The 17,623-nt window shown below is 41.5% G+C and overlaps 1 protein-coding gene and 1 long non-coding RNA gene across 3 annotated transcripts in view; one reads left to right on the top strand and one right to left on the bottom strand.

Annotated features, from left to right (window-relative positions):
• Positions 1 to 16,348, top strand: part of NUSAP1 (nucleolar and spindle associated protein 1) — a 31,781-nt gene extending 15,433 nt beyond the window's left edge. Inside the window, exons 5-11 of one of the 2 annotated variants that reach the window (XM_032856792.1) lie at positions 1,511 to 1,619; positions 5,400 to 5,509; positions 9,780 to 9,967; positions 11,767 to 11,924; positions 13,681 to 13,797; positions 14,865 to 14,973; positions 16,141 to 16,348. In XM_032856792.1, the coding sequence (XP_032712683.1) occupies positions 1,511 to 1,619; positions 5,400 to 5,509; positions 9,780 to 9,967; positions 11,767 to 11,924; positions 13,681 to 13,797; positions 14,865 to 14,973; positions 16,141 to 16,234 (885 nt within the window). In that variant the 3' untranslated portion in view covers positions 16,235 to 16,348. The remainder of the gene's footprint in view (positions 1 to 1,510; positions 1,620 to 5,399; positions 5,510 to 9,779; positions 9,968 to 11,766; positions 11,925 to 13,680; positions 13,798 to 14,864; positions 14,974 to 16,140) is intronic. The other variant, XM_032856794.1, reaches the window with a different exon arrangement.
• LOC116867241 lies at positions 1,486 to 17,320 on the bottom strand. Its single transcript, XR_004382573.1, has 3 exons — positions 17,159 to 17,320; positions 9,312 to 9,424; positions 1,486 to 1,583 (listed from the first exon to the last, which is right to left on the bottom strand). It is a non-coding gene; the product is annotated as an uncharacterized LOC116867241 (long non-coding RNA).
• Positions 17,321 to 17,623: the final 303 nt, after the last annotated feature.

Raw genomic sequence — 17,623 nt, 5'->3', positions numbered from 1 at the left:
TTGTCTAGTAGTGCTGAGGGTTAGATTTAGATGCTGGAGAAAAAAAAAAAAAGATTTAGATCCTGGACGTGCAGCAGGATCCCACAGAGTAATCCTTAGTCACTGCTCCCAGAAGGCACAGGTGGTGGCTTGTGATGACCTTAAGAAGTTGCCCCTTTGTGAAGTGGCTTTTTTTTTTTTTCCCCATTTGTAGTATCTGGCGAGGAGTGACTCTGACTCCATAAATATCCTGTTGTGCATGGAACGTTACCTTTCTGGTTTTAGAGGCCAGCTCCAAGCAGAAGCCTCTGCACGTCCTCCTGCCCTACCCCGGTGCTCTTTGATGTCTTACGGACGCACTGGGAAACCTCCCGTCTGAGGGACGTGATTATACGTAGTAGTTCTTGAAAATCCATTTGGATATTTTTAAGTAGATTGCCTCAAGTTGGAAAAGATAACAGAATGTGGTCATAAGTGAAGGGAAAATGGCCAATACATACATCCTGATTTCAACAGGATTTAAAGAATAAAAACTAGTAGGGAGGAGGAGGACCTGAGGAAATAGGCCGAAATGCTCATAGATAAGGATGTTTCTTAGGTTGGTGGGATTGTGTGGGGGTGTGTGTCGGTGTGTTTTTAAGATTTGATTTTTAAGAAATCTCTACGCCTATTTGTCTAATTTGGTGATTAAACTTAAAACGCTGAGATCAAGAGTCACACACTCTACCAACTGAACCAGCCAGCCATCCTAGGATTGTGGGATTTTTACTGTTCGAGTTACAATAATCTGTTCATAGCCAAAGTTTTGAAAAAGTTTTCTTACATTATTAATTAATTAATTATTTGAGAGAGAGCATGAGCAGAGAGAGAAGCAGACTCAGCACTGAGCAGGGAGGCCAATCAAGCCTCAATCCCAGGACCCTGGGATCATAACCAGAGTTGAAGGCAGATGCTCAACCCACTGAGCCACCCAGGCGCCCATTAAATTTCTGATCTATTTACATAACTTCTATACAAGGAAGCATAAAATTTCTTCCTACTTGAAGTGTATGAGCTAAAATTGTAGTGATGCTACAACTACTTCTTTGTGCTCATTTTCCCCACCATCTTAGCACACCCCATCACATGAAAGTGCCATGTTAACTTCTAGACACTTTTTTTTTTTTAAGATTTTATTTATTTGACAGAGATCACAAGTAAGCAGAGAAGGAGGCAGAGAGAGAGGAGGAAGCAGGCTCCCTGCTGAGCAGAGAGCCCAATGTGGGGCTTGATCCCAGGACCCTGGGACCATGACCCGAGCCAAAGGCAGAGGCTTTAACCCACTGAGCCACCCAGGCATCCCGAGACCTTTTTTTTTTCTTTTAAGCTTTATTTATTTTAGTGATCTCTACACCCAGCATGGGAGCTGAAATTACAACCCTGAGATCAAGACTCGTACACTCTGACTGAGCCAGCCAGACGCCCCCAGCTTCTAGACGTTTCTTAATAGGAAAAACTTGTTTCGAGATCTTTGCTTAGTTCTGTTTCTTTCGATTTAGGTAATGAAGATTCGAAGGTACCTTCAGAAGGAAAGAAGTCTCTCTACACAGATGGGTTTTCCAAACCTGGAAAAGGCAAAAGAACTATAAGCACAACTCCAAGTAAGTTTTACACACACAGAAACAAAGTAATAGTTGGCGCCTTTGGGCTAACGCCGAATACGCAGTGTGCAGGGACAGCTGAAGGCCTGAATGCTGGAATTGGGCCTGCCATCCATCTTCTCTCATTTTCTAGCTCTGAGACCAGGGGCCTCTTAGCCTCGGAAAACCCACTTCCTCACTTTCCAGTGGGAGTGCATATACTACCTATTTTGTCAGGTCGATGAAGTTGGCCCTCCAGTTCTAGATCCCCGCCTAAAGCCGTGACTGCAGTAAAGCGAATTCAACGGGTTTGTGTCCTCGGGATGGAAAAGTTCTGTTTATGCTGTACTATAGTTTGTTAAGTGTGTGATAAGTGTTACGTCTCAAAGAACAATGCACGTATTTTAATTAATTCATTGCTAAAGAATGCTAGCCATCATGTAAACTTGCAGCAAAGTTGTCATCTTTTTTGCTGGCCAAGGGTCTTGTCTCAGTGTGGATGGCTCTGAACGAGAGAGATGGATGGTGGTTGCTGAAGGTCGGGGGGGCTGCAGCAGTTTCTAAGAACAAGGCCACAGTGAAGTTTGCCCCAACCACTGACTTCCTTTAACAAATGATTTCTCTATAGAGTGCAGTACTGTTGATAGTATTTTACTCCCAGTAGAACTTCATCCAAAACTGGAGTCCGTCTTCTCAAACCCTGCTGCTGCTTTATCAACTGAATTTATTCTAAATATTCTAAATATTCTAGAATATTCTAAACCCTTTGTTGTCATTTCAACAGTCTTCGCAGTGTCTTCGCCAGGAGTAGATTCCATCGCAAGAAACCACTGTCTTTGCCCATCTGTAAGAGGCAACTCCTCATCCATGAGTTGTATCATGAGATGGCACCAAGTCAATCACATCTTTAGGCTCCACTTCTCGTTCTAGTTCTCTCGCTATTCCCACCACATCTGTAGTTACTTCCTCCACTGAAGTCTTGAGCTCCTCAAAGTCATCCTTGAAGGCTGGAATCAGCTCCTTCCAAACTTCTATTTGTGCTGATATTTTGGTTTCTTTTCTTTTCTTTTCTCTCTCTTTTTTTTTTTAAGATTTTATTTATTTATTTGACAGGCAGAGATCACAAGTAGGCAGAGAGAGACAGGGGGAAGCAGACTCCCTGCTGAGCAGAGAGCCCAATGTGGGGCTCTATCCCAGGACCTGAGATCACGACCCAAGCCGAAGGCAGACGCTTAACTGACTGAGCCACCCAGGCGCCCCTTGGTTTCTTGACATGAATCACAAATATTCTTAATGGCATCCAGAAGGGCACACCATTTCCAGAAGGTTTTCACTTTTGCCCAGGCCCATCAGAGGAATTACTGTCCATGGCAGCTATAGCTTCCAAAGTCTATTTCTCAAATAGGACTTGAAAGTCTAAATGACTCCTTGATTCATGGCTGCAGAACGGATGCTGTGTTAGCATGAAAACAACATTAATTTCCTACATCTCCCACTGAGCCCTGGGGTGACCAGGTGCATCGTCAACGAGCAGCCATATTTTGAAAGTAATCTGTTTTCTGAGCAGTAGATCTCAACATTGGACTTAAAATATTCAGTAAATTATGTTGTAAACATGTGCATTCCAAGCTTTGCTATTTGATTTCTAGAGCACAGGCAAAGTAGGTGCGGTATATAATTCTTAAGGGCACTAGGATTGTCAGACGGTAAATGAGCATTGGCTTCAACTTCAAGTCACCAGCTGCATTAGCCCCTCTCAAGAGTCAGCCTGTCCGTTGAAGCCAGACACTGACTTCTCTGTAGCTGTGAAAGTTCTAGATGTCATCTGGAAATAGAAGGCTGTCTCAGCTACATTGAAACTCTAGTGTTCATACAGCCGCCGCCTCCATTACCGCTCTAGCTCTCCTGGCTCACGTGCTGCAGCTCCTATGTGGGCATTTGCTGCTTCACTTTGTACTTCTATGTCCTGGGAGAGACATGAACCTCACGAACTGACCTCTGCTAGCTTCCAGCCTTTCTTCCGAAGTTTCCCCAACTTCCTCAGCCTTCACAAAATGGAAGGGCATTAGGGACTTGCTCTGGATTAGGATTTGGTGTAAGGGAGCGCTGTGGCTGGTTTGGTCTTCTAACCCAGGCCACTCAGCCTTTCTCTGTATCAGCAATGAGGCTATTTCACCTGAAAACCTCGAGGCCACCGTGGGAGCAAACGAACACACAACATTTAAGTTTGTGGTCTTATCGGGGCACTGCTTGCAGTGCCCCAAAACAATTATAATAATAAAATCAAAGATCGCTGATCACAGATCACCAGAGCAAATACTTAACAATAATGAAAAAGTTGAAAATTCTGCAGTAATTACCAAAAGGTAATGCAGAGACATGAAGTGAGCCAGTACAATTAGAAAGCTGGCTCTTGAGAGGTTGTGAGAAACCTTCAATTTGTAAAAAGAAACAAAAAATCCAGTATCTCAAAGTGCCGTAAAACAAGATATGTTTCTATATAGATTGAGACTAGTTTTCTACCTCTGATGACCTAGCATAGCACCTAGCACATGGCAGGTAGTGAGTAAATCTCTGCAAATGAATGTCTCTAAGGTACTTTGTACAATGTCCACCTTGTAATTATGTTTCTTAAAATTTTTTAAGTAATCTCTACCTCCAAAATGGGGCTTGAATGCATGATCCCAAGATCAAGAGTCAAATGCTCTATTGACTGAGCCAATCAGGCACCCCTAAATTTTTTTTCAGTAATAAGTTTAAGGGATTCCATATCTAAAAGTGTAATTGCTTGTTATCTATTGCATGGTACATAGCATGTTGAGGTATTGTGTATTTATAGTACTTAGAATGCTGCTCAGCACATATTAGAAATATATATACTTGGGGCGCCTGGGTGGCTCAGTAAGTTAAGCCTCTGCCTTCAGTTCAGGTCATGATCCCAGGGTCCTGGGATCGAGCCCCGCATCAGGCTCGTTGCTCAGCAGGGAGCCTGCTTCCCCCTCTCTCTCTGCCTGCCTCTCTGCCTACTCGTGGTCTCTGTCTGTCAAATAAATAAATAAAATCTTTTTAAAAAAGATATTAAAAAAGATATATACTTAATAGTTAGAATTTTAATTTTTAATTTTTTTTTATATTTGTTATTTGTTTAATCTCTATATCCAACATGGGCTTGAACCCACAACCCCAAGATCAAGAGTCACGCACTCCTCCGACTGACCAGCTAGGCCCCTCAAGAATATTCTTAATCAGAATAGCACAGAGCAGGGACAGGCTAATTGCTGCCAGCCCTGGCCTGTCTTAAAACCCTTAAGCTAAGAATGTTTTTTAGTTTTAAAAGATTGTATTAAAAAAAAAAAAAAAAGAGAGCATACCATATGTGGCCACAAAGACTAAATAAAATATTTACTGTCTGACCCTTAACAGAAAAGGTTTGCCAATCCTTGGTATAAAGCTTTCTAAGCATTGTAAAATGTTATACTTATGATTAAGTAAAGGCCATTTGATTGAGGGGAGATGAAAAATCTTACTCTTTTCTTGTTCTGTGGATTAAACCAAGTTGTCAGTTAACAATGAAATGGACAGAGGAGAGCAGTATACGTTGAATAGTTAATAAGATAAATATACTTTGTCCCTGAGTTTACAAAAACTGAAAGATTTGAAATTAAAGTTTTAGCAAAGATGATGTTGAAGTTGAATGTCAGGGATGCAGAGAAGAGAATAAGTGTTAACAGAAAGACAAAGGAAAGGTGAATAAATGGATTTGTCTTGTTATTAATTATTATATTTGGGGGAACATTCTAGACTTTAAGAAGCTTCACGAGGCTCGTTTTAAGGAAATGGAGTCCATCGATCAATATATTGAGAGAAAAAAGAAAAATTTTGAAGAACACAATGCATTTCATGAACTGAAGGTATGCTGATAAAATTACGTGGGTTTTTTTTTGTTGTTGTAGTTGTTTTAAGATTTGTTTATCTGAGAAAGAGAACAAGCACAAGCAGGAGGGGTAGAAGGAGAGGGAAAGAGAATCCCAAGCGGACTCAGCGCTGAGCATGGAGCCCAACTCAGAGCCTGGTCTCAGGACTTGGAGATCATGACTTAAGCCGAAACCAAGAGTCATATGCTCAGTTAATGTGCCACCCAGGTGCCCCCCAAATTATGTTCTTATTGGGACTGGACTATTTGACTTTGTTTTTATTTTTGTCAAAGTTTTTATTTATTTGAGAGAGAGAACAAGAAAGCAGAAGCAGGGGGAGTGGCAGAGGGAGAAGCAGGTTCCCCGCTGAGCAGGGAGCCCGATGCAGGACTTGATCCCAAGACCCCAGGATCGTGACCTGAGCCAAAGGCAGATGCTCAACTGGCTGAGCCACCAGGTGCCCCAAACTGTTTGATTTTCATGTCAATACCTTAGCTAATACAGCCGGCTTTTTATTGTTCTACCAGTGGAATGGATTTGAGTTTAATATATCTTTATTATCAGAAATTTCTTACCCCACCATAAGAATTTTCAGAACTCTCAGAATAAAACCAGGAGTCCTCACTATAAAGAACTAATTCCAAAACACCAGTAAGTTGTTCTGTTTTCAGCACTCACACATTGTGCTTATTACTTTTGTTGAGGATGGGCTGATTTACGGGTGAAGGCATTTTCATTCCCTGTCTCTCACGTAAAGGAAAAAGGACTGAGTTGCCGTGGCTTACTTATGGCCTCCCTAGTAACTGAGCTCTTGGGATCCCTTTAGTCCAGGTGCTGGGGACTCAAGGTCCCTTCGAGTTAGAAAAGGTGATGAAGTCAGCCCTGAGGCTGACTTAGAGCAGTGAGTTGACAATATCCTGTTACTCTTTTACGTGGTCTCCAGTGGTCAAGAGAAGCCACACAGAAGACTGGGGAACATCTATTTTAGAATTTCATTAATACCTACAATGTGCTTATTTCTCAAGAGGAATTGGAGGCAGTCTTTGGTATTTCAACACAAAACAGTATAAAGTTGACTGGAAAGGGGCAGAACATGAGCACAGTTAGCAGGGACAGTATCTGCTGTATCAGTTAGTTGAGTTTTCAGTTTCCTGATACAAATGCCAACACAGAAACACACTAGGTGACAAGTTCTACATAATTAAAAAAACAAACAAAAAAAACCATAAGCTTCTTAGAAGCTGAATCTACTTTTTTTTTTTTTTTTTTTTTTTTTTAAGATTTTCTCTATTTCGGGGTGCCTGGGTGGCTCAGTGGGTTAAGCCTCTGCTTGTAGCTCAGTTCATGATCTCAGGGTCCTGGGATCGAGCCCTGCGTCCGAGCCCTGCATCGGGCTCTCTGCTCAGTGGGGAGCCTGCTTCCCCCTCTCTCTCTGCCTGCCTCTCTGCCTACTTGTGATCTGTGTCTGTCAAATAGATAAATAAAATCTTAAAAAAAAAAAAAAAAGATTTTATCTATTTGACAGAGAGAGACCGTAAGAGAGGGACCACAAACACGGGGAGCAGGAGAGGGATAAGCAGGCCACCCTAGAAGCTGAATCTAAAGGAGTAACATTCATTTGAGCTCTTATAAAACCACTGCTAACCTAGCATTTCCCAACCAGCTAACAGGGACAAAGCCAAGCCATGGCATTTGAAGGCCTCCATTGCTGCCTACTGATCCAACAGCGGGGTGTGGAAATCGGCAAAGAGATACTCAGTGTGCCCCAATAACACTTGCTTAAATATTAGCAAGGGCTAGGTATCACTACATTGACAGTTGAATACCTGGCTTTTGCTGATGATTTACAGGAAGTAGACCTCTAGTTTTGTTTTTTGTTTTTGTTTTTGTTTTTGCATGAGAACGAGCTAGCTGCACATACGCCTACAAGCAGGCATTCCCTCACCTTCCGTGAAGCCGAGTCTACTAAAATACTTGATTGAACAAGTTTTCTATACTACATAATATGGGTTAGTCAGTTTTCCAGGCAAAATTTAGGGCAGAACAGGTGTCTCAACCCTAAACTTGAGTGTAGCCCTGAAGATGTGTTTAATAAATGAGTAGGTCATCTTATTTTTTACAGCTACCCCCCGCCCAATGAGTTTAGTTCTAAAATCTCATCCCCACTCCCCAGTAAGGAATAGATCTCTCAGATGGGTTATTTGGTATGATCTATTTGGAAATTGGAAAATAATTATAGTGATGTCACCGTAGCTGATAGGAAGCTTTTCTTGACAGTTGACATGTTTTGGGATTGATCATTGGACAGTGTTGGATAATAACGAATAAGCAGAGATCCTAGACAAAATCATCCTGGGCACAACCTGTTTCTCCTTGATTTTTACACTTCAGGCAGGGAAACCTATTTGATTTAGTTGCCAGATGGCCCTCTTCAAGCATCAGTAACCTCGTGCCCCAAGATGCCTGTTTATCTTGCCAATAGTGGGAATGATGAATTTTTAAAATCTTTATTAATGTAATATGAAAAAATTCCAGTTGACCTTTCTTTGATCATATGTTTATATAATTGGCTGGGATGTTTTTGTGAATTTTTGTTTTCTTAATTTTTACCCATCTGTTAGCCATTTATATTAATGCTATATATTCTATATTATACTTTCCTTCAGTTTATCTTTTAACTATATTAATGGTATCTTTTATCTTGAGAAGGATTTTTTCTTAAATTTATCCAACTGTTCTTTTTAAGGGTCTGCGTTTTTTATGTGTCACACCCTGCCTCTGCCAAGATCATAAAAATAAGTTCTTATGTTTGTACTCCTTTTATTATTTTCCCCTATATTTAATCCTTAACCCACTTTTTTTTTTTTTCAAATACGGTATGATTGACCTCTTTGCTTTGTTAGGATTGAACGCAGTTTTTATTGCTAAAAGAAAGAGGAATTGGTTACATATTTGCTAACAAAATGAGTTAGTACTATTAGAACCAATGGCTTAATATTCTACCCGAAAAAAGTCAGATGGGTAAGGGCTAGTAGACTCATTCCTGCATTATAAGTAGTTCAGAACAAAGAAGCAGAGTTGATGGTCCTGACACCAAGTGAACTGTGAGGCAATGCAGCATGGAAAGTGGGAATCTTGGGGGAAAGATAGAAGGCGGCATAAAAAGTGTGATTAAATAGAACTATGTGCTTAATATAGCTAACCTGGGCTCTGGCCTTATGGTATAGATGTGTGTTTACTAAGTATTTTAGTAAGTTTTAACTCTGTGTCACATTAGAATCTCTTCTGCTTATATGTTGAGAAGTTGACCTAATTCTCTCAGATGCTTGTATTTCCTAGGATATCATCAGAATTTTTCTGTCTTTGGCTTCACCTCGTCGATAGTAGTCCCACCACTGTTGTCCCTTCACAAAGTTGTATTTCTTTTGCTTGTAAGAGCTTAAACCAGTGATAGACATCATTATTCTTTATGCTCTGATAATATCTAAAAAATGATAACCTAGGTGGACCTTCCCCAGCCATTTCAAAGGGAGGGTTTCCCTCCCTCCCTCTGTTTGTTTCTGTTTTTTTGTTTTGAAGAACTTTAAGAACCCATGGGGGGGGCGCTGTGGGGACAGGAGTGAAATTATGTGTAGATTCTGTGTTAATTAATAATAGGTGGTTCTTTGAGTTTGTATTTAATAAACTGCTTGTCACATTCTCAAAGATACTATATCCAAGAGAAGCTATTTATCCTTCCTTTCTGGCCACAGGGGACTTTTAAACCACGTTTAAGTCACATTCTTTAGTCAGAAAATACCTGGGTTCATGGCAGCTGGGAAAGGCTTCTGTAGTACAGGACTCAGCACAACCAGAAGTTATTTCTGATTTGGTCGCCATAGCGATACAGGTACAAGCAACTGCCCTGCCCACCTGGCAGGGAGGAAGAGGATGAGGTGGTGAAGAAGGAAAGATAACAGGTGGGGTTAAAAGTGGGGATAGAGGGGCCCCTGGGTAGTTCAGTTGGTTAAGCGACTGCCTTCAGTTCAGGTCATGATCCCCAGTCCTGGGATCGAGCCTCATATCGGGCTCCTTGCTGAGCGGGGGAGCCTGCTTCTCCCCTGCCTGCCATTCCATTCCCCCTGCTTGTGCTTGCTCTCTCCCTCTCTCTCTGTCAGATAAATAATTTTAAAAAAAAAAGTGGGGATGGAACAATGGGATGAATGAAGCTGCTCTAGAGGCGGTGCTAAAAAGCCCAACTTGAACATGGTGCGGTATCTTTCTACAGAAGCAGCCAGCCACCAAGGGCGCAGTGGTGACTCCAGTTCCTCTCCAGGGAAGGCTCCCCTTGGCTTGCACTCCCACCAGCCAGCCCCACTCGCAGGGCCGGCCACTGGGCGCTAAGGGCAGGAGCACCTTGTGTGGGAAGGGCTCTGCCAAGCGTTCCGTGCTCTCGGCAACTAAAATGAACGTCAGGTAAGAAGAGCTCCAATATGTAATCGAGTACAAGGTCTCAAAGCTTCACTGCCTCCTGATCATTTCAGGTGGGCGACATCAAGTATGTTTAACGTTGATGAAAAAGAAGGCAGAAGGGGATCAGAATGGAGAGAGAAAATAAGTGGATGGTTTTTATAAGCTCTAATCTTTTTTCTTTAAATTTGTATTGGGTTTTCTTAAACTTCTCTAAGCTCACATTGGGTTTGTAAGTAAAGATAGAAGGTATATATGGATATTCATTTTATTAGTTTAACGTATGCCTTTAAAGACATGTAAAGAGAAATTTTTCCATTGACTTAAATGTAAAGTTGAAGCTAAATACCTATAGAAAATAACTGACTAGTCCTAAAGTGTAACTTTTGTAACACACTGGGTACTGCATTGTGAGTTACCCTGTGCCCCACTAACCCGTTTTCTTTTTGTACTTTCCCTGACACAGGGTAGTCCCCATTTTAACTTTCCCAGAGATGAAGATCTTCAGGCCTCTTTTATTTTTATTTATTTATTTTTAAAGATTTTATTTATTTATTGGACAGAGATCACAAGTAGGCAGAGAGAGAGAGGAGGAAGCAGGCTCCCCGCCAAGCAGAAAGCCCGATGCAGGACTTGATCCCAGGACCCTGAGATCATGACCTGAACCGAAGGCAGAGGCTTAACCCACTGAGCCACCTAGGCACTCCAATTTTAAAGTAACCTCCATACCTGGTGTGGGGTTCGAACCCACAACTCTGAGGTCAAGAGTTGCATGCTTACCGACTGAGCCAGCCAGGCGCCCCTATTCTCTCCTTTTTAAAGGGTGTTTGCAGCATCTAATAGTGTTGGTACCTGGTGACATTTCTCCAACACCAGCAGTTATCTGATATAGTGTTTAGAGCTTAAAAATGCCCTGAAGTTTGGAACCCTATTGAGTTAGCGTGGAACGTGAGGTACCTCTACGTGGCAGTTCTGACTGTATTTAATAGTACTGAGGAACAGCATGGTCGGGGTGAGTCCTTGCTCCAGTGTAGTGTTCACAGCAGCCTGGACTTCATGGCACCTCTCCTAACATGCAGTTGTCTTAATTGGGTCAAAAGGTAATGCTGATACCTCATAATTTGGGGTGCTGATACAGGATTACTGCCACATCTTAGTTGCAAGTCCAGAAGTTGTCTTCTATTAACCTACCACCACCACCATCGTGTAAATTTACGTCTGTCCTTCTTGAGTTTCGCTGACTCTAAGACACCATCAAATGGAGACTCATTACTTTATGAACCACTAAAAAAAAAACCACTGCCAGTTATCATGTGTTACTAATTATGAAACACAACCCAATTTCAGACGTTAAAATGCATAAGAAATATGCATCATAATCAGTAGAATAAATTTATGGCAATTTGCCAGGAGAACAGGGTTATGTACCATTTAAATGAATGACCATTTACTAGGAAGACTGTCCCCATCACTTATCTGGCACAGCAATCTCCTGTTCCCTGACAGGCCGTCACCAGGAGGAAAAAAGGCGGAGTAGTTAAAGTACCTCCTAAACTGTAATTTGAGCCCCAAAGGCATTCCCTTGGAGCTCTACTTTGTCCTGTCACTGGGCAAGGCAAGGAAAGCAGCAAATACAAAACCGTATTTTACAAATCAAGTGTTGTAAAATGTTTATTCTGCAAAAGAGGTTCATTCACGTAACAAGTCCCTATTTGAGCCCTTTCACAGGTGGTTTTGCTTTTATGCTTGACACAAGTTACTCTTCACACAAACACTCATGTTTGGTACTCCACTGTCCTGTTCAGGTTTTCAGCTGCTACCAAAGATAATGAGCATAAGCGTTCACTGACCAAGACTCCAGCCAGAAGGTCTCCACATGTGACCATATCTGGGAGTACCCCAAAAGGCCAGGCTGTGCTCGGGATATACAAGATAAAGACCACAACTGGGAATTCCACTTCTGGTAAAACAAAAAAACAACTCTGGTTCATCTTTAAGCCATGTAACTTCCTCAAATTATTAAGTTTATTTGTTTACTGAAAGCTTCTCCATAACTATAAATCCAAAGCAAAAATTTGAGCATAGCATATTTTTCATTCTGTATGGGTGAAGAAAATGCCAGAGACACGAACAAAAAACAGGTATCTGCCTGAGGACTCCATCTTGCTATAAGGAGTCCCAAGACCGTGACCCTCCCTGAAGAGCATTCAGCCCATTCCCGGACTCCGGGATTAGAAGGAGGATCACAGTACTCATTACAGCCTCTGACTGGCCTTCCAGGATTGTGAAACTAATAGGATCCCAGAGTCGGTGGAATAAATGCCACACAATGGACTAATAGATTATGTAAGCCAGAATAAGCCATATGGACACTCTTCTACACACGGTCTACTTAATCACCTAAAAGGACTAGGTGGTTTTCAAAAGAATACTGCAGTAGCAGTACAAAGTTAAAAACAAACAAACAAACAAAACTACAACCAGGAGATTGAGGCCTGTATTAGAACTATGTCAAAATTCTCCTGAGAGTCCCATTGAATACGTCAGCCAAGAGCCATGATCACATAGAAAGGCTCGCCAACTCCTCTGAGACTGTGTCGGTTAATAATCTACGTAGAGACTCTATGAGAGTTTCTTCATACCTTAAAGACAGAAACGTGAGGCTGACAGCTACATTTTAAGCGAGTCCAGAAGCAGTATATATGTGGGTATTTCCAGCTTTTGTTTAGTGTCATGACCATTCTTAACAATGTCTCCTGTATATATGAGAGCACTTCTCTGGAGCTCAGATGGACTGGGGTATACTGGCCAGCTTGAATGGTAGCTACTGAAACTGCTCGGCATTGTGGATGGCCCGTGTTCCCCCACTGCTGGCACCTGACAGCCACACCATGGGATGATACGCAGAGGGGTTTTGTGCTTTTCTCACTTAACTGCGTGGTCCTAGATCTTAGTTGCTTATTCATACTTACATGCAAGTGCTGACATTCAACAGCCTGCAATGGGAGAGAATTAATAAAATGTGCCTTATACATGGTGCCCAACTGTAGTGAAAATTTGGCTTACTAGAGTCCTAGCATTCTGGTATATTAACTTTACAGTACAAAAATTCACATTTTTAAATAACCGCTTCTATTACCTGACAACCAGAGCCACAAATCTTGTCTGCCGTATCTGATTAGGTTCCTGCAGGCTTTATATCCATGTGAATGAAAATGTTACTATTAACATTTTTTTCCAAAGACATTTCACTTTGATTTTGAAAGGTAAAATGAGTGTTCATCATAGAAAACTTGAAAAATACAAAAAGTTATAAAGAAAATATAAAGAGCACCTATAGTCCTGCACCCAGAGATTGCATTGCTGTTTCCTCTGACCCTGTAATCACCACTAAATTATTAACATTTTTGAAGGGTAAATAATATGAGGGACACAGCCTGAACATTTACCCAATTATTTAAACAGGATTTTCAACTCCCAGCTGATTCTAGGAAATATCCTAATATTGAGACTATTTGGGGAGCTATTCACAAGGGAAGCCTCAGTGATTAGCTTTCCTTAGTTATTTTCCCCCCCTTTCCTTTTTAAAACTACATGTTTGAGACTGTTCACAGAGATGATATATTTAAGACTGAGAAACAGTACTTCAACAAAAAACCACATAGGCCTTTTATTTTCCCCCTAATTAAGCCCTGGGGTTTTGTTCCTTGGTTTTGTAGTCGTTACACCATTCAGGCTGACAACTCAGGCAGCACAGACTCCAGTCTCCAGCAAGAAGCCAGTGTTTGATCTCAAAGCAAGTCTGTCTCGTCCCCTCAACTATGAGCCACACAAAGGTACGTGCAGATGCTCTGAGATACAAGACATGCCAAAGACGTAGGATTAAACAGTTCTACGTCTGAGGATGTGGAAAATTCTAATGCCTCAGCGGAAAGCTGTACTTGGCCACCTAGAATTTCTTCCCCCTGGGTCCACATGACCCATAATTTTAAAAACTATCCACTAAGCAAATACTAATCAATTCACTTACATTTTTGTAAATCAAAGCCATAACTTCTAATCAGTGTTACAGCAAAGAAATAATAAAATTTCAGGCAAAAATCAAGAAACTTGGAAATTGGCCTATAGACGAATGTGTTCTTTACCACTTTCGAAAGGATCCCAGGCTGGAATCCACCCACCCAACAACCTGGGACGGTTATTGGCTATATAAATGCCCATATAAATTGGGCATACATTAAAGTATCCATATATCCATTTAAAACCAATACTAACCACCACCACCACCACCACCAATACTTCTTGTGGTCCTTCCATAATTCCAGAATTGCTTTATATAGATATATTTCTTAAAAAAATCTTATCGGGGGAGCCACAGGCAGAGGGAGAAGCAGGTTCCCTGTTGAGCAAGGAGCCCAACATGGGACTTGATCCCAGCACCCTGGGATCATGACCTGAACCTAAGGCAGATGCTTAACCGACTGAGCCACCCAAGCGTCCCTAGAATTGCTTTAAAAACAGTAAGACTTCTCTAGGTGCCTGGGTGGCTCAGTGAGTTAAGCGTCAAACTCTTGATTTCAGTTCAGGACATGATCTCAGGGTCCTGAGATTAAGCCCCACATCAGGCTCTGTGCTCAGCAGTCTGCTTGAGATTCTTTGCCCCTCCAAGCCATGTGTGCACATGAGCTCTTTCTCTTACTCTTTCAAAAAAACAAAAACCCTTGTTTTTAGGGGGGGGGGATACAATTTATATTTTGTGGAATAGGAACTAAAACTAATGGAATTATACAGGCAAATGTCAATAAAAATGAAGTATAAATATTCATAGCAAGTAGCCTCAGATGAAGAGAATAAAAGAGGTAATATAAATAGAATCTTCTTAAATCTTTCTCTCCTAAACCAGGCAAACTGAAACCATGGGGTCAATCTAAAGAAAATAATTCTCTGAAGGAACATGTAAACAGAGTTAGCTTTCACAAGAAAACTTACAAACAACCTCCTCTCCAGACTAGGTGAGTACATAATTACCCAGTTCTACAGTAATTTTAATTTTGAAAGACTGTATGTAAAAGCAAAGCCTCTGAGGTACAGAGTGTCATTAACAGTGGTGTTTAAGAAAAGGGTAGTCATGGGATCACATATAGAACTTCTTGAAGATATACACGCCTAGGGCCCACCACAGTGGTTTTTTAATTCAGTAATTGGGAGGAGGGGCGCAAGCAACTGCACTGTTTCCAAAGCTTGACAGGTGATACACAAGGAGACCCTGCTCTCACATGACCTACCAGCCCCAACAGTGTACCTGGATGTGTCCCCCCCCCCCCCCCCCCCCGCCCCCAGATGCCGATCCAAGTGCGCAGGTGTAAGTTCTTCAGTCCCAGGGAAACCAGGCTTACTAGGCTTCAAGGCCTTAGCTAGAAGAAATCCCCGAATGATCCTTAGAGGCTTCCTTCTGTGTGAAAACCAAAGCCCAAAGCTTGCTGTGGGTTTTAGCTGGTCCTGGCTACGTTGATTCCCTGAATGAAACCATCCTGATAACAGGATTACCCATCATTTGACTTGCCTATATCCAGCTCTCACCAAGACATTTATTTACTACCTATATTGGCTATTAAGATTGTTAACATAGGGGCATTTGGCTGGTTCAGCTGGAAGAGCATGTGACTCTTTATCTTGGGATTGTGAGTTTGAGCCCCACCTTAGGTGGAGCGATTACTTCATTATTTTTTTTTTAAGTTTAACATAAAACTAGCCTCCCCCATCCCCTCCTACCAATCCCTAATCCCTTCCAGAAACAGAGTGGCTTAGATCAGCAGACCTAGTTCTAGTACTTCCACCAGACTTTGATTTTGAGCCTGACCTCTGACTTCCAAAGGCAGAGATTTCTCATTTAAAACAAATAAAGGTACTGAGGTGTCTTTTGTTCCAGTTCCATGCTTAATTTTAGAATGCTGCATTAATATAAAAAGGAAAATACCAGTTTCCTAGCCCTTTTAACACAAGTGACATAGAGCTGTGGTTTCCATAGGGCACTAGCTAGAGGACAGTGTCCTGTAAGTGTGTTTTGTACAACTATACTGGATTTCAGCTTAAGCTTAGATACTGATCTGACAGGTGCTTTAAAGTGGACTTCTGTGGAGCTTCACTAGACCCTAATGTGTACCTGTCCCCCTCTTTAGGGAGGAACAACGGAAACAACATGAGCAAAGACGAAAGGAGAAGAAAGCAAAGGTTTTAGGAGCTCGGAGAGGCCTCATTATGGCTGAAGATTAATTTTTTAACATCCTGTAAATAGTATTTTATTCTGAACCCTTTCTTTAGTGTAAATATTTTTTTCTACTGTCTTCCCCACTTTAGTCAAAAGATTCTTCTGCTTTGTTCACTATCTATGTAGTGTTGGTGGTTTACCTCACATGCTACATCCCTGAAAAGATGTTACTAACCTTAAAGCTCACAGATTCTTTCAAATGGTTTTTACCTATCTCTGTACAATTCAGTTTTCCAGTGACTCATCCTATAGATTCTTGACCTAGATTTTTAACGTCAAGTTCCCTCTGCTGACAGAACTGGAATCCTCTTCTAGACAGAAGCATTTACCTGATGGGAGGTAGTTCTCCCACAAGCTTTAGTAGAACTTGGACCACTAACAAGCTGAGAAAGCCACCTCTTCCTCCCCTAGAAAATCAAGTAGTCTTAATGAAACAGGGAACCAAATGGGTTAGTGATGGCATATTCTACTTTGAGAAGTGTTTTGTTACCTATGCATGTTTGTTCAGATCACTTGATGTAATTGCCGTCTGTCACTCAATATATTCTTAAAAACTCTACAGTTCATTCTAGCCTGACATTTAAAAATAAACAGGGCCATACTGAAATCTGAGGATTGCTGCTTCAAGGATCGGTCTGCTCTGTCAGAGTTACTTCATGGAAAAGACTAGAGTTACTTAGCCTCCTAGCCATGTTTATTGCACTGAGGTGGACCTTCTGAGCTTTGTACTGTTCAAGATTTTCATAAATGTTTTCTCATGGTGGTAGATTCTTTGTAAATTACTTCATGATTGAGTTGACCAGCTAAGATTAACAAGCTTACTTATACTCTGTGCATCTGTCCTGACCACCTCTTCTCACCCTAAGGAGAAATGACCAGGTCATCCCCTTGTATTTTTCACAGCACATGTCCAACTCTGTTATACTTACTGTTAAACATATACGAGCCCACAGAAGGTTGGCATACTCCTAGTGATGAATAAACTCAGATTTTGCTCTTAAGCAGAATCAGATCAATTAAATCACCGTCAAATGCACTGCAGCTAAGAAGGTAAAAGGATATAATCACTTTGGAAAACAGGTTGGTAGTTTCTTAAATATGTCTACCACAGGGGAGCCTGTGTGGCTCAGTCGGCTAAGCAACTGCCTTCGGCTCAGGTCATAATCCTAGGTTCCTGGGTTCGAGCTCCTCATCGGGCTCCCTGCTTGGTGTGAAGCCTGCTTCTCTCTCTCCCTCTGCTGCTCCCCCTGTTTGTGCTCTCTCTCAACCAAAAAAGAAAATCTTAAAAAAAAAAAAAAATTTTATATATATATGTAATCTACCATATTACCCAGCAATGGCATGTGTAACATTGAAGCACAAGAGGCACATGACCTTCTATTCCTAGGTATATA

The sequence above is a fragment of the Lontra canadensis genome, unplaced genomic scaffold, assembly GCF_010015895.1.
Source record: "Lontra canadensis isolate GAN:19392208 unplaced genomic scaffold, GSC_riverotter_1.0 scaffold12, whole genome shotgun sequence".
NCBI lineage: Eukaryota > Metazoa > Chordata > Mammalia > Carnivora > Mustelidae > Lontra > Lontra canadensis.
Note: the sequence above shows the minus strand (reverse complement) of the source record. Positions and strands in the feature narration are given on the sequence as shown.